General features: G+C 46.2%; 2 protein-coding genes across 2 annotated transcripts; one reads left to right on the top strand and one right to left on the bottom strand.

Moving 5' to 3' along the window:
- Window positions 1-2,245: 2,245 nt before the first annotated feature.
- Window positions 2,246-17,110, bottom strand: Ccs (copper chaperone for superoxide dismutase). The gene is made up of 8 exons (XM_028892825.1): window positions 16,932-17,110; window positions 16,565-16,637; window positions 10,806-10,943; window positions 9,995-10,172; window positions 9,507-9,567; window positions 2,795-2,872; window positions 2,621-2,724; window positions 2,246-2,515 (listed from the first exon to the last, which is right to left on the bottom strand). The coding sequence occupies exons 1-8, from the start codon at window positions 16,968-16,970 to the stop codon at window positions 2,359-2,361; spliced, it is 828 nt and encodes a 275-aa protein (XP_028748658.1). The 5' UTR covers window positions 16,971-17,110; the 3' UTR covers window positions 2,246-2,358.
- Window positions 17,111-17,130: 20 nt separating this feature from the next.
- On the top strand, window positions 17,131-19,918 carry Ccdc87 (coiled-coil domain containing 87). The gene has a single exon (XM_028892824.2). The coding sequence runs from the start codon at window positions 17,206-17,208 to the stop codon at window positions 19,768-19,770; it is 2,565 nt and encodes an 854-aa protein (XP_028748657.1). The 5' UTR covers window positions 17,131-17,205; the 3' UTR covers window positions 19,771-19,918.
- Window positions 19,919-23,932: the final 4,014 nt, after the last annotated feature.

Below are 23,932 nucleotides of genomic sequence, written 5' to 3'. Positions count from 1 at the left end.
CTCAAAAAACAAAAAAACAAACAAAAAAAAAAAAATTAAAAGTTTAGGAGAGCCAGGCATTGTGGCACATTCTTTAATCCTAGCATTTGAGAGGCAAAGGCAGGTGAATCCCTCTGAGTTTGAGGCCAGCCTGGTCTACACAGTGAGCTCCAGGACATCCAGGGCTATAAAGAGAGATTCTGTCCCAAAACAAACAATATATTCTGGGAGAAAGAAATAGAAATATATTTTAGTAATCTAACTAATATGTATAATACAGATAATGATCTATAATATAAGATAGTGTGTAATAAAAGGGCCAATGATATGGCTCAGTGGGTAAAGGAACTTGCCATGAGAATCTGGCAAGTTGAGTTAGAGTTACATAAAGACAGGAGAGAACCAACTCCACTAAATTGTCCTCTGACCTCCACATGCCTGCCTTGTCACAAGTGTATGCACACAGTAATAAAAATAGCCACATGCACGCCGGGCGGTGGTGGCGCACGCCTTTAATCCCAGCACTCGGGAGGCAGAGCCAGGCGGATCGCTGTGAGTTCGAGGCCAGCCTGGTCTACCAAGTGAGCTCCAGGAAAGGCACAAAACTACACAGAGAAACCCTGTCTCGAAAAACCAAAAAAAAAAAAAAAAAAAAAAATAGCCACATGCAATAATGCATAGTATATTATAATATGTAATTATGATACACAACATATATTATGTATAAAAATATAACCAGACACTCATGTATGATCCTCTTTATAACCAAGTAAAAAAGGCATAAGTTTCATGAAAAAAATATTAGATTAACTGAGAGTAAAAATGGGGGCTGGAGAGATGGCTCAGCAGTTAAGAGCACTGGCTGCTCTTCCAGAGGTCCTGAGTTCAATTCCCAGCAACCACATGGTGGCTCACAACCATCTATAATGGAATCCAGTGCTCTCTTCTGCTCTGCAGACATACATGCATACAGAGCACTCATATACATAAAATGCATAAGTAAAAAAATAAGTAAATCTTGTGCCACACAAGACCTGGGTTCGGATCCCCAGGATCCATATAAATGCTCGGGAGATGGAGATAGGAGGTTTGTGGAGCAAATTGGCATAACCAAATAAGCAAACTGTTTCAATATTTAAGGTAGAAAATAACTATGGAAGACAATGGATGTTGTAGCAAGAGATCTCAAAGAGCATTGCATCTGGCTTGAATTCCAGAACGTTAGCACCTAGGCTTTGAACTGCCTTTTGTAATTGTCTTTTGTGATTGTTACTTTTGTTTGAAGTGTTTGATTACTGTCTGAGTTCTTCCTGAAGAATTCAGAGACTTTGCAAAACTTAGTTATGAGATGACTTAGAAAACCCAGATGTCTCATAGCTGAAAACTGCTTGGGTAAATGGTTCCTTCAAACAGCTCCAGATAAGAGGTTTTGGTATTAGGAGATTGACTTGCTAGGAGGTGTAAAGTGTGTAACAAGAAAAGAAGGTTTTTGTGAAGCAACGAGTAGTCAGTTCATCAGAAGCTGGCTCCCCTGCTGCTCTGCTAAGCCAAACTTCATCTTGGAGTGACCCTAATTCTTCCATGGGCCCATGCAAAACAGAACACCAACAGGATGTCAACTTCTCTCCACATGCATGCACACAGCCATGCATACCACATACACACACACACACACACACACACACACACACACACAAAGAGTAAAAGAAAACAACGCAAGAGGTTAAGTGTTTAAAGGGGAAGGGACATGCATCACAGGGACACAGGCATACCTCGAATCCCAGTACAGGAGGCAGCTGGCCACACCATGACCCGAGTTGGGAACTGCAGGGTGGCCAGACTCTCCAGCAGCTCTCAGGCTTTCTCTAGGCATCTGCCTCATCCCTCTGGCTTTTTGGCCTGGCTTTTTTTTTTCTGATACTCAGTTGACGAGGAAGAGAAAAGGGCCACTGTTTCACTGTCCCCATCCATAGAGAAAAGAGACCTAATGCTAGATCCCAGATTTCTTGGAGACACAGGCCCAGGTTGGCTCTAGAGTTCTTTTAGTTCAATTCAGTAGTAGTGAGGGACTTAGGGAGATCACACACAAACATGTAACTGCTATGGCCCTTTATCATGACTCCAAGGAGGACAAGGAATACTCAGGATATATATATGGACTTAAAGTTATTTGGTACCAAATTCAATGGGTAGCTCTGGATGCAGACAGCAGAGAGACTCTACTCGCCAAGCCCATTCAAGGACACAGAGACACAGAAACACAAAGTGCTATAGGAAAATAACAATTTAATTTGCTAAGAATACAGCAAGCTCTACCCTGTTACCTCTGCAGGTAGATGTTCAGCCAGGGGGACAAAATAACCCGAGATGAGGCCCTGATCAGAGGTGAGCAGGGGGCTGGGGTGAGGAGTCTTTTCGGCCTTCACCAGCAATGGGCCTGCCTCGCTCCTCCCAGATAGTGAGGCCATCACAGGAACAGATCTGCTTGGGGTTCTGGAAAAGGCCAGCAGAGCGTGCGATGATGCCACAGGCCAACCTGTGGAAGGATGTATGGTCAGCATGGGCCTTCTCTAGGCCTCCTCAGGGTTCCATGTGCCCTACTGGCACATCAATGCCTCCTGCTGGAGGTGGCAAGACTCACCTCTTGCCAGAGTTCCCTGTGATCTTGGATAAGGGATGGTTTCCCCGGCCCAGGTCATCTTCTCCCTCATCAATAACCAGGCTGCGGCCAATCACATCCCACACCTTTGAAGGGAAACAACAGTCTCGACTCCACTGTTCTTCGAGGAGGGTCCCCACATTCTTCCCATCTTACCTTCAGCTGTCTATCCTCTATCCGGAAGGTGGATCGGCCATCAGCCTCAGCCAGGATGTTGCCCAGATCTCCCCGGTGCTGGAATGAGACCCCACAGGGAAAAGAAAGTTACACAGTCACACTGGTATCTTCTGCCTTCCCAGCACCTGATTCCTCATCCCACCTCCCCAAGCTTCTAATTTCCTCCTGCAGGTGTCATCTGGAAGGACTCAAAGAAGATCCTGGACACTCCCTTCCCTGGGAGTGAAATCCTGGGCAGAAAGCCACCATGCTGAAAAGAACCAGCATTCTCTGTTAGACTCAACTTTTTTCCTTACGAACCCGTTGTCTACCTGGCTTCCATTCCCAATTAGCTAAGTTCCTGTTCCTTCCTAAGCCCAAATGTCCAGTTGCTCTGGAAGCCCCAAGCAAGCCTCCATTCCCCAAGGCTTAAGATGGCTATGTTTGGCTTTTCTGACCATCATAGTGACCAGCATTACTTTCCTGACTCCCAGCCTCAAGGAACAAGAGGGAAGAAATATGAGTGGGCAAAGAGATGGCTTTGCCCACTTCTCCCTTGAAGGTAACAAAAAGGTCACAGAGGCTAGGGAAATGGCTCAATGGTTGTTATGCAAGTACGGGACCAGAGCTCAGATTCCCAGCAGCCATGTGAAAGCTTAGCACATGACCATAATCCCAGTGCTAGGGGTGCGGAAATAGGTGGGTCCTGGGAGCCCACCAGTCAGCCAATCTAGTGTAAACAGCAAGCATCAGTTTCTATGAAGAGACTCTGTCTCAAACGAATAAAATGGAGAGCAATAAAGAAAGAAACGGAAGTCAACCTCTGGCCTCCACACACACACACACACACACACACACACACACACACACACACACACACACACACGGACAGGCCTCCCCAGACACAGGACACACACACAATGTGTGTGTACTCCCCAGTGAAGACATTCTGCCAGGTATAATGAGCAGTGTACACACTTCCCACTTTTAAAAGTGTCCAATATGGAACAGAGTGAGGCCAACAGATACTGAGTTTTGAGGTGACAGGATCCAAGTGGTGAGCCACAGAAACCTACATCTGTGGGGAAAAAAAAATCATTTACAAACTGGTTCATGAGCAGACACAAATGTCTAGGTTAGAGTGAGCTGGTTCTCATAGTCTCACAGCTGAGCAATGAAGAATGTCAGTGGCTTCTCTGGTCATAGTGGCACACACCTTTAACCCCAGCACTCAGGAGGCCAAGGCAGACAGAGCTCTGTGAGTTTGAAGTCAGGCTGGTCTACACAGAGAGTTCCAAGACAGCCAGGGCTACATAGAGAAACTACATCTAAAAAATACAAAAAACAAACAAACAAACAAAAAAAGGAACAAATAAAGCCCCCCACTCAAAAAAAAAAAAAAAAAAAAAAACAAAACAAAAAAGATATTTGGTGTAGTTAGAGTTTTCCTGCCTTGCCCACAGTCAGGACAAATCTTTGTCACCCGCCAGTCCCACAGCCGCTCAGACCCAACCAAGTAAACACAGAGACTTATATTGCTTACAAACTGTATGGCCATGGCAGGCTTCTTGCTAACTGTTCTTATATCTTAAATTAATCCATTTCCACAAATCTATACCCTGCCACGTGGCTCGTGGCTTACCGGCATTTTCATATGCTGCTTGTCAGGGTGGCGGCTGGCAGTGACTCCTTCTGCCTTTCTGTTCTTTTATTTCTCCTCTCTGTTAGTCCCGCCTATACTTCCTGCCTAACCACAGGCCAATCAGTGTTTTATTTATTGACCAATCAGAGCAACTTGACATACAGACCATCCCCCAGCACAGCCAAGTGCAGACCATCTCAGACACCTGCACTCAGGCCCGTGGTCCTAATCATCCTCTATGCGGACCTGCTGGGTAAAGCCACGAGGAACCCAAGAACAGGCTCCCACAGGACATACAGAACATCCCACAGCAATTTGGCTTCTATTTTATCTGATCTAGAGGAACAGCTGGCAGGCACCTGGCAGTTTTTTGTCACACTGCCATATGCTAAAGAGAGTTCAAGGTGGGGAGGATGATGAGGACCTTGCCAACTGCTTCCAGGGTTGAAGAATAAGCCGGGCAGAATGACTGAAGGCATGACCTTGCAAGGGGGTCAGGGAAAACAGCCTTTTCAATCCCTCCCCTAAGAACTGGTCAGAGAGGCCTTCAATGCCACCCCAGGATGCTGGGCCCAGCCTGTACTTTTAGGTCCTAAAGAACCAAGGAGGGTTTCCACATGGTGCATGGCAAGGCTCCTTTATACGTCAGAGGAATCCCATAGTATAGTAGAAAGGACTAGAGACAGTGAGAGGGGAAGGAACCCGAGAGAGAGACTGTTAGCAGGTATGCAGGGGACAGCCAGGCTTGGATGTCATTTCCCAGCTGATTTTAATTCCATCTGGACAGGCCAGGTGCTGACACCCAGAGGAACTTGCTGAACCCTGTGCTGTCTTTACCACTCCATTCCTGCTCATTTTAGTCCACTTTCGGGAGAGATGGCTCAACTGGTTTAAAATTCAAATAATTTTAGCGTCTTATATGTGCTACGTATATGCTCTACAAACAGGCTACGCCCATAACTTTTGGGGGTTTATTTTTACTTTTATTTCTATGTGTGTGTGTGTGTGTCTGTCTGTCTGTCTGTCTGTATCTATGCATATTGAAGTGAGACAACTTACAGGAGACAATTTTCTCCATCATGTGGGTTTCTGGGTCAACCTCAGGTTGTCAGGATCAGCAACAAATGTCTTTATGCCATTTTGTTTTTGTTTTAGAAATGGGGTCACATGTAACCCTGAGTAGCCTTGAACTTGCTATGTAACCAAGGCTGGCCTTAAATTCCCAATCTTCCTAATTCAACCTCCCTAATACTGGGTTTACAGGCATGTGCCACTATACCTAGGACAATTCTCTTTAGTTTTATTTCCTTGGTCCCTTCTGATCCCATCCCAAGTGGGGCCGGAGGGCGAGGACACAAGTACCATGGCAATCTTTGCCTTTTAGGAACATGTCTGCTCTGTCATGACTTAGCTGGTTTCCTCTGCTGGATCTGCCACCCTAGTCTCACCTCGTCCACACGGAGAGCTCCTCATCCTCATCCTTCAAAACCCAAGGAGGCAGAGACCCTACATATGCCCCTTCACATTCTTTACGATTTATTCACTTTGGTGTGGACTGGATCAAGTACCATTTCCTGGATTAGATTACAGCATGAATCTGACTTCCATGTTGGATGCCCTCTCATCCTCTCACTCATGTGTCCTGAGAAACGCCAGCTGCTGTGTGGTGAGCTGCTCCACAGAGAAGCTCCTGTGGCAAAAGACTGATGTCTGGCCAATAGCCAAGGCCTGCCAACAGCAACACTGACTGCAAGCGGCCAACAGCCATCGAGGAAGTGGATTTTCCCATGTTGAACTCCTTGACTGAGCTCCAAGAGACTCTGAGCCAGAGGCACCCAGGTTTCTGCCCCAGAGAAACTGGGAGATGATAAATGCTTGTCACTTTATGACCCAATATTAGTGGCATTGAATTGAAGGCAACCTAACTTACATACTGAGCAGAAGCATGGCATTGTGAAATGGACTAGACAAAAGAACAGTTCTATCCCACCTCAGAGCAAGGAGGAAGAACTTTGATCATTAGAAAAGTATGGAGCTGTCCAAAGTCCAACCATGAGTTACACGAATTAAGAAACACACAGGCAAGCCGGGCGGTGGTGGTGGTGGTGGTGGCGCACACCTTTAATCCCAGCACTGGGGAGGTAGAGGCAGGTGGATCTCTGTGAGTTCAAGGCTAGCCTGGACTACAGAGTGAGTTCCAGGAAAGGTTCAAAGCTACACAGAGAAACCCTGTCATGGAAAAAAAAAAAAAGAAAAAGAAAAAGAAAAAAAAGAAACACAGAGGCTGCCAGTGGTTCACCCCTTTAATCCCAGCACTCAGGAGGTAGAGGCAGGTGGATCTCTGTGAGTTCGAGGCCAGCCTGATCTACAGAGTGAGTTCCAGGACAGCCAGGGCTGTTACACAGAGAAACTCTGTCTCAACCGCCCCCCCCAAAAAAAAAGAAGAAGAAAGACAAGACAGACAGACAGAGGCTGTGAAATGCTTTAAACCAGCATGTCTTATTATTATGTCTGTGGATTTGGTAGTGGTGGTGGTGTTTCATTTTGTTTTATTCTAGAATATTTTCTTTAAAAAAAATTTTTTTTTGAGACAAGTCTTACTATGTACCCCTGTTTGGCCCAGAACTCACTGTGTAGACCAGGCTAGATTCAAACTTCCAGTGCTTGCAGTGGGAAACGCCCTCAAGCCTGGGGAGGGCTCGCTGGGAGGAGGGGGCGCAGTGGCAGGGGAAGCTGCCTGAGAAATGGCTGCTGCAGGAGTATGGGAGAAGTGACAGCCTCAGAAGCCGCTGTGTGATTCTGTACCACTCACTGGATGCCAAATTCTGGTTTTATCTAAGTTGTTCTACTACCAATAAAGACTCAGGAGTCAGATATTGGGGTAAAAAACCTGCTAGAGGGAGGCAGAGCCAGGAGGATCTCTGTGAGTTCGAGGCCAGCCTGGGCTACCAAGTGAGTTCCAGGAAAGGCGCAAAGTTACACAGAGAAACCCTGTCTCGAAAAACCAAAAAAAAAAAAAAAAAAAAAAAAAAAAACCTGCCAGATCAGAGAAACAACGGAGGAGTAGCCTGCTGATCTTCCTTTTTTGACCAGAGACCCAGCAAGCTTGTCTCTCCACATGCCCCCGACCAAAAAGACCAGGAATCTCCCTCCCTCTTCCTTCCTGAGCATCTTCTCCGTCCATTTCCCTGGGTCCTCTGTACTTTCTATGGCCAATTCTAGTCACTGGCTCTGCCCTCTGACCCAAGGTTAATTTTATTAACACAGTCTCATAGTTCCACAGTGAGATCAAATATCCGGAAACACTATGTATCCCTAATTGGCCCGGTCCTCACTGGGTAGACTAGGCTAGATTCAGACTTACAGTGCTCTGCCTTCCTTTGCCTCCCAAATGCCAGGATTAAAGTGTGCACCATGATGGCCAGCTCTAAAGATTTATTTTTATTTTACTCATATGTATATATGTCTATATATATGTGTGTAGCACATTGTGTATGGGTGCCTGTGGGAGCCAGAAGAGGGTTTTGGACCCCCTGGAGCTGCAATTACAGGCAACTGTGAGCCACCCAACATGGGTGCTGGGAACTGAACTAGGATCTTCTGAAAGAATAGCAAGCACTCTTAACCACTGAGCCATCTCTCTAGCCCCACAATTCTAAAACATTTTCATACTTTGCTGGTTGAACACTCCTAATTAAAAATAACCTAAACTCTTATCAGTCTTAGAATTTGTAACATCTAGATGTGGGATCTGTAACAGGAATGCTCAACTTATACCACAGTTCCATGGGATTGGGATGCCCAGCTTGTACCATGGTTCCACTGATTTTTGTGCCAGGAAGTTGTGGATTGACATCAAAACAAAAAGCAGGGCACAGGGACTCATGCCGTCATCTCAACACTTAAGAGGTAGAGAAAGGAAGATCAAAACTTCAAGGTCATCCTGGGTTACAGCCTGGACTACTTGAGACCCTATCTCAAACAAAATAATAAAATGATAGAAAATTAAAACAAACTCTTGAATCTTGAGAGGACCTAAGAAGCAACTGGGGGTTTCCAGCTCCTGGAACCAGAACTCACCTTAGGCCTTTATCTCCAAGTACAGGGTGGGGACACACTCCCTTGAGAAAGGAGACTCTAAGAGATATGTAACACAGCACTAAGGAACATGAAATCTCTGAGCAAAAAAAGCAATGTTCTTGTGTTGGCTAATTTTGACTTTAAATTTGATTGGATTGACAAATACCTAAGAGATACGTAAAGCACACTTCTGGATGTGCAAACCATGAAGGCTTTGACATAATCAATAGATTAATCCCTTGATACATTCATGATAGGTTGGCATTACTGGGAGATGGTGAAGGGTAGGAGATGGGGCTTGATTGGAGGAAATAGATCCCTAGGGAAATGTCCTTTGGGGCAGTATCTTGCCTGTATTCTTCCTGTGACCCTTTTCTCTGTTTTCTGGCTACCATGATGTGAACTGTTCTCTCCACCATGACCTCCTTGCTCCACCATGACCTTCCTGCTCAATCAAACAATGGAATAATTACAGTACAGATACGGTCAGTTAAGACAAAGATCACTAAGGTGGCAGGAAACTCCCTGAAGACAGAAGGAGAATTCTACGGTGGAAAATGAACCCCCAGAGTTACTGGGAATGCAGCTCAATGGCAGAGCACTTAGCTAGCGCGTGTGTGGCCTTAGGTCCCATGCCTAGCACTAGAAGAAAGGAAGGGCTGACAGAAGAGGGGATAAAGGGGGCAAGGAAGGAAGAAGAAAGGAAAAGAAAGAAGCCCCAAAGGTTCCTGCCAAGAGTATCTTTCTACGCAACCACAGAATTCCCCGCTAGACTGTGAACTTCCTCGGGACAGGCACTGGGCTGTACTGTATTGTACCCCTAGGACCTTGATCACAAGAAGTAGCAAGTAAAGTTACTAAGCTAATCAATCAGATGAGAAGGAGAGACCCACACACAAAGCAATCACAGTCCAAGACCCAAGAACTGCCTGCCTACCTCTGAGTCCTGGATTTTCTCTATGCCCAAACCCAGCCCAAACCTACACTTACCCGATCAGCGTCCTGAGGGCCCCCATGAGATGTTCCATCAGGGTTAAAATGGTCCCCACAGCTAAGGATGAAAATTAGCAAATAGGTATCCAAATAATAGTGTCTAGGCCTTCTTCTCTGACTACTTTTATTCAGTCACTCATTCATTCATTCATTCATTCATTCAACAGACCTATTATATGCCAGGATTTGGGCAAAGAACATAGAAACTAGCACATGGATTATGCCTTCTTTGAGACACAGAGGAGTAAACAACCAATCATCTTACAGAAGATACCGATAGACACAGGGCCTCTTCCTTCCCTGTGTTTTGGAGTCACCCTCTACCTCAGATCTTGATTCCAATCCTCTGAGGCTTTTCATATGCCACTCTTTAAGCCTCAGTTTCCTCATCTGTTCACTGGGCCTGTGTCTATATGCCCCAGTAGAGTACTTTCGAGGACAGAAAGTGAAAGTGTGTAGCTACAGGGATATTACAGATGACTTACCTATTGCAATCCTTTGTGAGATCCCCATACTGATGGACATGGAATCCATGCAGCCCAGGCTCCAGGCCATCAATGGTTCCCTCAATCAGGCAGAGCTCAGAGGTGAGCTGTAGGAAGCGGACCACGCCTTGTATGGCATTACGGCCCTCCAGAATGGCTACTGCTGCTCCTAGGTTCTCTGCAAGGTATGAAATGCTCACTGTCTTTCCATCTCACCCAGCCCCTGATGGACCAGCCTGACTCCATTTTAAGAATAAAAGTCATCTGGTTACAAGGTCAAAATGAGTTCATTCCTGTTTTCTGTAAAACTTGGGTTTGACCATGTATTGACCCAGTTTCTGGAATCTGACATGTTCTACACCCTCCACCCTGACCTTCACCTTGATAAGATAAAATGTTCTGCCAAATAATTATTATATGTTCTGCCAAGTTACCAAAAGCCTTGGGGCCCTCCTAGTCTTGTAGTTGATTTTTTTTTTTTTTTTGGGGAGGCTATATAAGCCCCACTTTTTCTTATGTTCAAAGCTATTTGAGAACCTCGCTTTAGGGAGATAGCCCTATCTAATGGAAAATAAAGCTTGCTTAATTCAACTAAAGAATTTGGGTAATGGTCTTTACTCTCGTTCCATAGGATTAACACCCTGTCCTTTCAGCAGCTTGGACGGGCAGGGAAGGAATCTCACATGACTTTCATAACTCCCCAAAGTCAATCCCGCCCCATCCTGAGACTCCTGGGGTTAAATTTATACCAGTTCTTGCTCCAGCCCTCCAGCCCCAGAGGACAAGGCCAATACTATAAGCAGTCACTCACGTAACTGGCTGCTGCCCATGCCCTTGAGTACAGCCTGTCTCCCTGTGCTTTCCAGGAGTGCTTGCACCTCCTGGCTGGGAAGAGTGGTCTGCACCAACACCATTTGGTTCTCCAGTTGCACCTCCACACTCTGGACACCTGGTAGAGACAGAGGGAGAGGTCAGAAGAGGGCTGGCATCACATGGTAGCACAACATTTACCCATCCTCATTTTTACAAAGCTTCACATGGCCAGAGGTAAGCCTGGGAGCTTCCTTCTATTATTAAGAACTTAGGTGTGGTATTTTTGTGAGTCCTGTGTGTGTGTGTGTGTGTGTGTGTGTGTGTGTGTGTGTGTGTGTGTAATGTGAGGAGTGGAATTCAAAGGCCTCTCACACACTAGGCAAGCGCCCTATCACTCACTGAGCGACACTCCAGCCCATTTTTTGAGTTCTTATTACATGTCAGATATTATCTTACTTTTTGGTTTATTGAGGCAGGATCTCACTAGGTAGCCTAGGCTGGTCTAGAATTCAATATTTAGCCCAGCTTGGCTTTGAACTTGAGGTGAGGTGATTCCTCTGTCTCGACTTTCTAAATTCTAGGATTACAGGCGTGTCCCATCATACCTGGCTTATAACTTTTGAAACATAGAAAATTCTTTTTTTTTTTTTTTTTTTTTTCGTTTTTTGAGATAGGGATTCTCTATGTAGCCTGTCCTAGATCTCGCTCTGTAAACCAGGCTGGCTTCAGACTCACAGAGATCCACCTGACTCTGCCTCCCGAGTGCTGGGATTAAAGGCATGCGCCACCACCGCCTGGCAAAAATTCTTTATAAAAAATTTTTATTAAACGTGGGCTAACCTGGAACCTATATATAAAGGTGGAAGGAGAAGAAGAGAACTGACTCCTCAAAGTTGTCCTTTGCCCTCCATATACACGCTGTGGCATGGGTGTCCCCCACTAAGCAAGTAAATAAATAAATCTTAAAAGTGGACTAACTATATCAGCATTATTAACAACGGCTGGAAGCTGATCATTACCCAAACGTCCATCAACTGCATGACAGGATATGAAGCACAAACGCATGCTGCAGCATAGATGAGGGTATCATTCTGCTACATGCAAAGCAGTCACCAATGGCCACATGTAGTATATGATATCGACAGGAACTAGATTAGAGGATGGTGTGTGCGCGTGCGCATGTGTAATAGGAAGGTGATAGAGGATACAGGATTTCTTTAGAAAGTAATGAGTATACAACCAATATAGATGCTGGCTGCGGGGCTGGAGAGATGGCTCAGTGGTTAAGAGTACTGATTGCTCTTCCAGAGGACCTGGGTTCAAGTCCCAGCACCCACATGGCAGCTCACAACTGTCTGTAACTCAAGATCTGATATCCTCACATAGTCATACATGCAGCAAAACACCAATGCAAATAAAAATAAAATAAAAAAAAAAAAGAAATGCTGGCTGCATCGCTCACTGAATGAATTAACTAGACTGTATACTTCAAATGGGTGAATTTTGTAGCATGTGAATTTTAGCTCAACAAAGCTGTTGTACACATTTTAAGAAAGAGGGGACCACTGCTCCATCCTGAGAGCTGACAATGAGCATGTACCACAAACTAGGTCTCTTTTTTAAGATTTATTTATTATGTGTATGAGCACTTTGCCTACATGTATATATGTGCACCATTTGCATGTAGTGCCTGCGGTGGCCCTGAGAGGACACTGGATCCCCTGGAAGTGGAGTTACAGACCACTGTGAGCCACCATGTGGGTGCTGGAAACGGAACCCAGGTCCTCTGCAGGAGCAGCCCGTGTTCTTACCACTGTGTCATCCCTCCAGCCCATGAAGCCCTTTTTGATGCGTTTTACCTACATGGCTTCATTTCGTATTCACAGTAACCCTGGGAATGTATCTCTGTTTTACAGATAAGGATATCAAGGCACAGAACAATGAAGCAATTTATTGGAAGTAGGTAGATTGCAGAACTGCAACTCAGTCCAGGGAGCCTAGCACAGAGCAAAAACAATGAACCCAAGCCTTCTACTCACCCTAAGAAGAGCCCTTAGTCCATGCTTCCTAGGACTCCCCAACCCCCCCGCCATATTCTACTGTCATTACCACTTCCGCTGGGCAGTCCACCTACACTGACTACAATCCTTTGTATGTTTTGGAATGGTGAGAGAAAATCTAATGGAGGAGCCATTCCACTAAAATAGCGCATTCTGGCCAAAGCTTTTCCAAGACATAGTAGAGCCTGCTATTTCCTGTAAAGCATTCTTGCTGGAAAAACAGACAAGCAGGACTTCAGCTGGACACAGAGCAATTTCAAGGCTTCAGTGGGTTTCTTAGGCATCAAAAAGAGACTTCTGATAACCATGTTTTCTGGTCTGAGTCAGTGAACCAGTTTGGCTTTCTCACAGCTGGGCAGGAGAGTTCCAGTATACAGAATACACTGAGCGAGAGAGTTGCCCAAGGCCTTGGGAAAGAGAGCCTTACTCTCCTCCCTGGGAAATGGGAGGAGCTCCCACTTCACATCTGCCCCACAGGAACTGTGGCCTCGCTTTCCTCCTCACCGAGCCCTACCAAAGCACGGCTTGGCCATACGCCAAGAGCCACCCGTCAGACGGAACCTCCGCTCTGCTGGAAACACTACCTTCCTCTGGTGCAGACTGAGCCAGGAATTTAAGAGGGATAGTCACAAAGCATTCTGCTCTGTCCTTGCTACATCAAGAGCACAGTGTCAGCTCCTCCGGGGAGTTCTTGGGTCTGGGAATCCACCCTATGCCCAGGCCAGGCTATCAGAAAATCTTATCTGCTGTATGTGCAAAACACATTCAGGCCTCAGCACTCTCCTAGACACCTCACTTATCCTTAGCCTGCTCAAGAACCCTATCTATGGGCTCCCTGTTTTCTTTGTTGACGCCTTAGCACAGTGGTTCTCAACCTTCCTAATGCTGCAACCTTTTAATATAGTTCCTCATGTTATAAATAATTATTAATAACACAGTTTGGGACATATCCGTAAGGACATTTCCAGAGAAGTTGAACTGAGACCAACTCTGAAATTGGGTGGCACCATCCTATGGCCTAAGGTCCAAGGATAAATAAAAAGGAAAAAAGGAGAAAGCAGCTGGGTGTTAGCATTCATCTGCCCTTGCTTCTTGACTGTGGGAGCAATATGACCAACTTTGTTAAATTCCTGCCATATTGGGTTGATTATATGCCCTCAGACCAATGATTCTCTGTTGGGAGCCCTGCGGTCTAGTTTTGGACCAGTATATGAGTGTTTGTCCAACAGGTCCAGATGAGGTAAAAGCCCACAGGGACAGTCTTACTCAGCAAGGACCAGTGGACTTCAGGATACTGCAGGATACTGCTGGGACCACGCGGCCTGCATTCTCTCTTCTCTCTCGTGATAGTGATGATTCTCTTGGTGGATTTAGTGTCATTTTGTCAATCTTGCATGGAACAGATGTGATCATTCCTGGAAACCCAATTTTTCTCCAATATTTTTCCCTAAAATTCTTTGGGAGCTGATGCTTCTCAGGTTTCTTGTCTGGGGAAGCCAGCTGTCTGAAAGAGCCTGGGAGCTGTTCTGATTCAGAGCTGACAGGATCGGGAGCAGATCACCCCTATTTCTGTAAATATGTTTTGAATGATATTGTTGTTCTTGAAAATGTGTGCCTATGTCAATTACCTTTTAGTTTTGTAAAGACAGGATGTACCCAACTCGATATTTGGCCAAACCAGCAAAATGATAACTGTTGTTTTGGGTTTAAAGATGTTTTGATGTTAAAGTTGGGAAAAACACATTTGACATATTTGTTTTTGCTGGGGGTTAATGGAGGATAGAAAAAACATGTTTGTTATTATGGAAAAGCATGCTTGTTTTTGATGTATAAATAAAGATGGCTGGAGCTAAAAAAAATAATAATAATATTAAAATAATTAAAAAATAATTATAAAATTATTTTTGTTGCTACTCCATAACTGTAATTCTGCTACTGTTTTGAATTGTAATGTAAATATCTGATATGTGACCCCTGTGAAAGAGTCCTTCAGCCCCCAAGGGGGCCACAATCCACAGGTTGAGAACCATTGCTTTAGTATCTTGCCAAGGTGGTTTTCCTTTTCTTTTTTTCTTTTTCTTTTTCTTTTTCTTTGTGTGTGTGTGTGTGTGTGTGTGTGTGTGTGTGTGTGTGTATACATGTGTAGTATGCATGCATGTGTGTATGCATGTTCCAAAGTCTGGGGGCATATACTAGGTTGGTGCATATGGAGGCCTTATGTCTTCCTTGATTGCTCTCTTACCTTTTCTGTTGAGGCAGGTTCTGTCACTTGAACCCAGAGTACATTGATTTGGCTAGACTAGCTAGCAAGCTTGTCCTGGGATCCCCGTCTCTATCTTCTGAGTGCTGGGACTGCAGACGGGCTGCCACCCCTGTCTGGCATTTATGCAGGTGTGGGGAATCTCATACTGATGCAGCTAGCACTTTTACCAGCTCAGCCAGCTCCCTAGCCCCAGCAGGTAAACTATTTTTGGCACAAGACTGACAGCTGGAAGCAGAGAAACAACACCACAAAGTTGTCCTGTGACCTCCACATGCATAGCCCCCCTCTCACAAACACATCATGTACAAATTCACTAATAATAAATTTTTAAAAATCAGTTCCAGGCTGGGCGTGGTGGCACACACCTTTCATCTCAGCACTAGGGAGGCAGAGGCAAGCAGATCTCTGTGAGCTGAAGGCCAACTTGGTCAGGACAGCCTGGGCTATGTATAGAGACCTTGTCTCAAAAGAGAGAGAGAGAGAGAGAGAGAGAGAGAGAGAGAGAGAGAGAAGAGAATCAGCTCCCCAGTCTCCTTCTAGCACACCATCTTTGCCTCTAGGCCTTTCCTCTCACAATTCCCTGAGAGTAACTGGGCACTCACTACATGCTCAAGACTTGCATCGAAGAATTCATTCTTCATGACAATCCTGAGTTATGAACACCATTCAAACACTGCAGAAACAGGGGCATAGAAAGGAAGCATAGCCAGGGAGCGGTGGCACACGCCTTTTTTTGTTTGTTTGGTTGGTTGGTTGGTTTTGTTTTTTTTGAGACGGGGTTTCTCTGTGTAGCTTTGCGCCTTTCCTGGGACTCACTTGGTAGTCCAGGCTGGCCTCGAACTCACAGAGATCCGCCTGGCTCTGCCTCCTGAGTGTGCTGGCTTTTAATTGCCAGCACCACTCGGGAGGCAGAGCCAGGCGGATCTCTGTGAGTTCGAGGCCTGCCTTGTGAGTGAGATCCAGAACAGGCACCAAAACTACACAGAGAAACCCTGTCTCGGGGGAAAAAAAAAACCAATAAGAAAAAGAAAGCCAGTTTCCAGTGTCCTGAAGATGACTCTGCCTTTTATCTTTCTAGTTGTGCCAGGCTGCAAACTTCCTGGCTTAAGCTCCCTAAGTTGGACCAAGACTGCTGTTTGCTTTATCAGAACAGCAAGACCTCAGGTGTCCCTCAGACCGCCCTCGATAGGAGGAGCTATACACTCTTGCTAGCTCCTGCGGCTCAGCGGGCGGGACAGGCAGGGTTAGTAGAGAACTCTGGCGAGCCAAGCTTGAGGCCTGCACTCTAGGCCTCTAGGCTCTGCCTCTGGGTCTTTGTGTGACTCTGAGAAGTTTCTTTTCCTTCTCTAAGTATCTTTCTGAATCTGTATAACGGGAATAAGGCTAAACATAAACCTTTGGGCTGATCCCAGAAAGCTTTTATTCTGCTCTTACCTGTCACCCCTTGCAGGGTCTTGTGCACCGCGTCCACACAGCTCTGACAGGTCATCTGCACTGCAAACTCCAGCTGTAAGGGCAGCAGGGCTAAGTACATGTCAGGCATTATCCTGATTCACCACCTTCCCTAGAAGGACTCTGAGCACACGTCAAACATGACTTCTGTTCAAATTCCTTCTTCATTATCTTATGAGCATTCCAGGATGGTGGTCTCACTGTCCCACACCCACAATGCGAGAGGCAAACCTATCCTCACCCCGGGATTTCATCCCTCCCCAGGAGCCTGCTCTTTCTTGGCTTCCCAAGATAACGAGCACCCCAAGGGCTGAAGTTATGCGAGGCTTCAAACGAAGCTTCTACTCACCGCGCACATGGTCCCACCGTCCCCGGAATCCGACGCCATCTGGGATGTAGTCAACTGCCTGGGCAGCAAAACAACTAGGGTCCAGAGACCAACACTACTCAGTCCTGTGGGGTGGGCGGAGCCTCAGGAGCCACCCTTTGCTCCACCTCCTTGGCGCGTGCGCATGCTAGGCCTAGTCCTACCGGCTGCGCAGGCGCATTGATGCCATTGGCCCTGGTTTCCTTAGTAACCATTTGGCGTCCTCTACCGGCTCAGCGGCGCCACCTGCGTAAAGATGGAGCCACAGAATCAGGAGCCCGACCTCAAGCCGGTCTACCACCGGTTGCTGAGTCCGCTGTCTCTCTTCCCCCGCAAGGCGACGCCTCCAGAGCCTCCGAAGAGACTCTCGCAGGAGGTCTCGACTTTGCAATCTGTCCCTCTCGCGAAGCTAAAAGTGGGGCCGCTGTGCCGCCAGGTATCCAAGCGACTAGCAGGCAGCGGGCGGGCGGCGCGGGTGACTCCTAAGGATCGACTCCGACTCACCCAGGTTATCCTAGATGAGCTGAAGTGCAGCTGGCAGGAACCTCCTACAGAACCTATTTTGAACTACGAGAACAACCAGAAGCTGCGGAAGCGGTTGGAGTCCTACGTGCTGATCTGTAGTGAGCAGCTCTTCATACGCTACCTGCACCTGCTGGTGACCCTGCCGGCCACTAGAAGGGTCTTCACTGAGTCGGCCACCCTCAGCCGGTTGGCAGCCAACCTTGCCAGGGATTGCACAGTCTTCCTCACCAGTCCCGATGTCTACCGCTGCCTGCTGGCTGATTTTCAGACCTTGCTGAATTTAGAGCAGACCCAGAGAGGCATATCCAAGCTGCGCCCCCCAGTCTGTCCCCCTGGGACTTTCAAACTCTGTCCAATCCCCTGGCCCCACAGCACCGGCTTGGACCAAGTGCCATGCTCTAGCCTCAACCTGAACTACCTTGTCCAACTCAGCCGCCCATATGATTTCCCCAGTGAGCCTGAACCTGATCCAGTGAAGGAGCTGAAATCTATCCCCGAGCTGAAGGGTAAAAAGCGGCTCCTCTGGGTGCCCTCCGCAAAAAAGGAAAAGGAAGTTGAAGTGAGTTCCGCACAGATGGTACCACTGCCTAGCCATTCCCCTCCTAGCAGTGAGATTTCCCACTTCCCCACTTCCCCAGTCTACCCCAGGCTCCTGAGGGGCCAGTCCATGCCCTGTCTTCGTGAAGGGTGGAGTCTGGCAGATGAGTTGGGCCTCCCTCCTCTCTCCCCTCATCCTCTCACCCCACTGATCTTGGCTCCAGAGAGTAAACCACTGCCATTTGGGGACCTGGCGGCGGAGGATCTGAAGCAGAAGACAAAGGTCATGGTGATGGAGTGGGCTCATTACTCACCACTGGAATCCGGCCTGCCCCCACTCCTCGGGGTCCTTACCAGGCGCCTAACTGCCCAGCAACACATAGAGAATCTGCAGCAAATGCTGAAGAGCCTGGAGGAAGAAGAAGCCTCCGGACAGTGGGATCTCCGCCCCCCAAGAATCGCTCCACTTCACCCACAGCCAGTGACTATTACTTTGAAGCTACAAAATCAGGTCGTAGTCCAAGTAGCTACTGTGCAACTCTCTGACAGATACTTTTCTGACACTTTCCACGTTGAGGGGGCTGGAGTCCTATACAACCATCTGGCAGGGGAACTGGATTGCAAAGCCATCGAAGAAATGGATTCTGATCGTCTTGTTGGCAATAGCACCAAAGAGGTGTACAAGGAATTGATGAGCCGAGTCTCTACTAGTCACCTCTCTTTTGATGTAGGACCCCAGATTGAGCCCTCGGCAGATAAAGATTGGTCCATGTACCTGTCCTCTGCTTTTATATACCAAGATAAACATAACCCTGTCATCAACCATGATTTGGTTGGGCTTTATTCCAAGAGATCAAGCATTCAGCTGTTGTGCCCTGAGAAGACGCCTTCTCCCACATTACTCCAAAAGGGCAGAAGCTGGGACAAGTGGCCAAACAAGACTGTATGGATGAACTGGTGGAAAACCGCTGTGTCTTCGGAAGATTACTTAAAGTACCTCCTCACTCAGGAGACAGATTTCCTCCATGTCATCTTCCAAATGTATGAAGAAGAGGCTTCTGTGGAGATACCGGTCCCTGCCAAAGAGTCCCTGGAGATTCAGCACCCCCCTCCCCTGCTGGAAGATGAAGAGCCAGACTTTGTGCCAGGAAAGTGGGACTGGAGCTCAGTGATAGAGGACAGCTCAGGACCTGCGAAAGCCCACATCCTAAATCTGCAGCAGCGTCTAGAACGACTGTGGGTCGTGTTGGAAGTCCCTGACCAGAGCCGGCTGGACATGGTCATTAAGTACAGCTCCAATGCACGCCTGCAGCAGCTACCAGCATTGATCAGGGCCTGGGAGCGGGTCCTGAAGCCCATTCAGACACGGGAGTTGTTGCTAGGGAGACTGGAGTGGTTTGAACGACAAGCCTCCGACCCCAACCGGTTCTTCCAAAAGCCTGATTTGATGCTGAATCGACTCCTGGAGGAGAATCAGATCCGGAGCCATATCCAAAGGAAGCTCAGTCTAATGGAGACTTCTTTGATTTCTTTGCTGGAGAAGATAGAGTTAGTGTTTGGGGAGCCAGTGACCTTCAAAGGGAGGCCTTATCTAGAGAAGATGAAGCAGGACAAAGTGGAGATGCTCTATTGGCTCCAGCAGCAGCGGCGGGTTCGCAATCTGCTCCGGGCCCAGAGAGCCTTCCACCAACCGTCCATACTCACAAGGACCCGCAGCCGGGCTTTAATAGCTCCTGGGAATAGTCCTATTGCCCGCTAAGGAGACCAAATGTCCTCAAAGCCCTTCCTCACCCCCAAACACCCAGACACTCACATCGACCTCTCAATGGCTTTAGAACAACTACGGGTATTTCTACAAGGGACTGAGATTCTTTGTCTTGGCATTCTAGATAAAAGGATTTCCCAAACCTGGTATTCCATGTATGTCAACAATGCTGCACAATACAACCAGAATCCCTTATCAGGTGGTCCCTTGGAGTTCATTATCACAGAGAAGGTCAGAGAGAGCGAGTCGTGATCTTGAAGACCATCCAGTTTAGTGTCACTATCTCACTATATTAAATTGGCTGATTAGAGCTCCAAGGCACTCGTGTTTAGGCTCAATAGCATAATACTTAAGTGCTACAGCTCTGATATTATCAGATGTATTTAGAGCCTGTCTGTATGGCTTAGGTCAAGTTGCTAAACTTCTTGGTATTTGTCAAATAAGGAGTTAGGTCCCAGTTGTCACTTCCAGTGCTCACACATTGTTGGCAGGGCTAAAACATTTTTTCTTTTTCCTTTTCTTTTCTTTCTTTCTTTTCTTTTCTTTTCTTTTTTTTTTTTTTTTTTGAGACAGGATTTCTCTGTGTGTATCCCTGGCTGGAATTCACTCTGTAGACCAGGCTGGGCTCAAACTCAGAGATCTGCCTGCCTCTACTTCCCAAGTCCTGGGATTAAAGGCATGTGGCACAACCACCAGCTTAAAACATCCTTAATTAGATTTTTACTTGTTAATAAAAGCACTTGGTATATCAAAGTGTGTACTGAAAAGTAAGTTTCTGAGGCTGGAGAGACAGCCTAGTGGTTAAGAACATGTGCTACTCTTCCAGAGGACTGAAGTTCGATTCCCAGCACCTACATCAGCTTGCAACCACCTGTAATTCCAGCATCTGACACTCCTGGCATCATCTGGCACCTGCACATATGCACACAGACATATACACACATACTCACACATACACAATTAAAAATAATAAAAATTAGCTAGGTGGTGGTGGTGCATGCCTTTAATCTCAAGTACTTGGGAGGCAGAAGCAGGCAAATCTCTGGGAGTTCAAGGCCAGCCTGGTCTACAAAGCAAGTTTCAAGACAGCCAAGACTGTTACACAGAGAAACCCTATCTTGAAAACCCAATAATAATAGCAACAACAATAAAAAACAAAAAGTAAGTTTCTTTTCTATCTCCAATCCTCAATTTCCTTCCTTGCAGATAACAATTGTTATCATATTCTGTATTTAGCAAATATTTGTTGAGCATCCACAAGGTGTTAAATTCATAATCTGTATGTTGCTTTCCTCTTTGTTCTTTTTGTTTTTTGTTTGTTTTGCACTAAGTTCCAGGGAATACAATAATCATGGAGGGAAGGTATGATGACAGGCACAGGTGTGGTTAGTCACATTACATCTACAGAGAAAGAGGAAGGCTAAATCTGTACAAGCTGCTGCTGCTGCTGCTGCTGCTTCTCCTCTCCTCCTCCTCCTCCTCTTCCTCCTCCTCCTTCCTCTCCCTCTTCTCCTCTGTCTCCTCCTCCTCCTTCTTTTTCTTTTTCTTTTAGTCTTCCCCTCTTCCTCTTTCTTCTCCTCCTTCTTTGGTTTTTTGAGACAGGGTCTCACTATGTAGCCCTGGCTGTCCTGGAACTTATTATATAGTTCAGACTGAACTTAAATTCACAGGGATCCACTTGCTCCTGCCTCCTGAGTGCTGGGATTAAAGGCGTGCACCACCATGGCTGACCTATCTATAGCTGGAGTTTTCTCCAGTCCCGCCCAGGCCCTCAGCCACTCAGACCCAAATAAACACACAGAGGCTTATATTAATTAAAACTGTATGGCTTAATGGCTCAGGCTTCTTGCTAGCTAGCTCTTACATCTTAAATTAACCCATAATTCTTATTTATATTTAGCCACGTGGCTTGGTACCTTTCCTCAGTTCTGCCTTCATATCTTGCTTCCTCTGTGTCTAGCTGGTGACTCCTGACTCAGCCTTCCTGTTCCCAGAATTCTTCTCTCTTTGTCCTGCCTGTACTTCCTGCCTGGCTACTGGCCAATCAGCATTTTATTTATGAACCAATCAGAGCAACACATTCACAGCATACAGAACCATATCCACAGCGCCTATCTTTCTTCTTTTTATGCAGCCCAGAACCCTTGTCCTTGGAATGATGCTACCTCATTTATCATTGCCCCCACCCACTCAGTCTAGATAATCTATATAATCTATCAGACATGTCCAGAGACCTGTCTCTTTGGTGATCTTAGATTCTATAAAGTTAACCATATTAATGATGATGCCATCAGTAAGTGAATTAAAGAGCTCTTCCCTCTGTGTCTCTCTCCCTTTCTCTCTCTCTCTCTCTCTCTCTCTCTCTCTCTCTCTCTCTCTCTCTCTCTCTGGTTTTTGAGATGTGGTTTCTCTGTGTGTAGCTCTGGCTGTCCTGGAACTCACTCTGTAGACAAGATCTCTTTGCTTACATTGCACTGGCAATAAACAGACCATAAACATGGCACTAAGCACATGAAATAATACAATGTTCGATGGTGGTGAGTACAGTGGGGAAAAAGAGAAAAAATAGTAAGGGAAGGGGAAATTAAGGGTGAGTAATATTTTAATTAAGGTGATCAGTGCAAGCCTCACTGAGAAGACAAAATCTGAGCAAAGGCAGAAGGTGAAAAATAAAGCCTGTAGACACCTGGGAGAACATTCCTGACAGCCATTGAGGAACTAGCTCCAAATCAGCAATGCTCAGGCTGCTCCAGGGACAGCAAGATGTCCTGAGCCAGAGGAGGGGAATAAGAGGAAGAGGTGGACCAGACAAGGTTGTTGCAAGATACCAAAAGGCAGGGCCCGGGAGATGACTCAGCAGTTAAGAGTGCTCACTGCTCTTCCACAGGACCCAATTTCAGGTCCTAGCACCCACATCAGGTGGCCCACAACCACCTGTAATTCCAGTACTTGGGGATCCAATGACTTCTGACTTTATCAGGCCCCAGCCATACACATGATGCACATAAACTCATGAAACACACACACACACACACACACACACACACACACACACACACACAAAGTCTTTAAAAAACAAAGATGCCAAAAGGCAAGCTAGACTACGTGAGGTCTGATAGGCCATCGTAGGCACTGTTTCAAAGCCTACATACACGCATCATTTGTTCAAGTATTTACAGTTACACCAGTTGGAGAGTGGTATACTATTTTCTCCCTAGCTCCCCTTCCACTTGCCTTTTTTATAAAGTGCCTCAGGTTCTATATTTATAGTTTCGCCTCCCTATATATAGGTATATATACGAACATATAAATAAGAATGTATGCAATATATAATATAGCTGCTTCATTTTATTTTTTACTGTGGGGCTCAGGCTTGCCTAGAACTCTATCCATAGCCCACTGTTTCATTCTTTTGACAACCATACAGTATTCTGTGCATATATTTCATTTAATGAGTCCCTTGTTACTGGACATTTTCAGCCAAAAAGAATGCTCTGAAAATCATATACATGCATTTAACATGTGCAAGTCTCTAGTTCCCAGAGGTGGAATGTGTAATTATTTTGAGATAGGGTTCATTATGTAGTTCTGGATGGCCTAGAACTTATTACATAATCAGACTGGCTTCCAACTCACAGAGGTCCACCTGCCTCTGTTTCCCAAGTACTGGAATGAAAGGCTTACACACCATGCTCAACCTAAGGATAATTTTTTAATTTTAATTTTTAAAGCTTTATTATCTGGGAGATGAAAAATAGCTACTTTGTCAGCAGACGTGGCACACACCTGTAATTAGAGCACTCAAGAAGATGAGGCAGGAGGGTTGCCACAAGTTCAATACCAGTTTGGGTTATATAATGAATCTGAGGTCAGTCTGGACTGCAAAGCCAGAACTTGTCTAAAACAAAAACAAAAAAACAAAAAATGCCAAAGAAACAAACAAACAAACTATACATGAAATTTCTTCTTTGTGGGCTGGTAAGATGGCTGAGCAAGTTAAGGTATTTGCTGTCAAGTCTGACAACGTAAGTTGAATCCCAAGACCTACATGAGTGGAAGGGGAGAACCGGCTTCCACAAATTGTTCTCTGGCCTCCATGAGCACAGTGTACACACGCACGCACGCACGCACGCACGCACGCACTCCTCTGTGTATG

Source organism: Peromyscus leucopus, chromosome 1 (assembly GCF_004664715.2).
Source record: "Peromyscus leucopus breed LL Stock chromosome 1, UCI_PerLeu_2.1, whole genome shotgun sequence".
NCBI lineage: Eukaryota > Metazoa > Chordata > Mammalia > Rodentia > Cricetidae > Peromyscus > Peromyscus leucopus.
This window is presented reverse-complemented; position numbering and strand designations above follow the sequence as displayed.

Coding starts and splice junctions, on each gene's coding strand:
- Ccs (XM_028892825.1), bottom strand. CDS start 16,970: ATGGCGTCGGATTCCGGGGACGGTGGGACCATGTGCGCG. Junction 10,173..10,805: donor CATGGGCAGCAGCCAGTTAC/GTGAGTGACTGC, acceptor CATACCTTGCAG/AGAACCTAGGAGCAGCAGTA. Junction 2,516..2,620: donor ACAGGGAACTCTGGCAAGAG/GTGAGTCTTGCC, acceptor ATCCTTCCACAG/GTTGGCCTGTGGCATCATCG.
- Ccdc87 (XM_028892824.2), top strand. CDS start 17,206: ATGGAGCCACAGAATCAGGAGCCCGACCTCAAGCCGGTCTACCACCGG.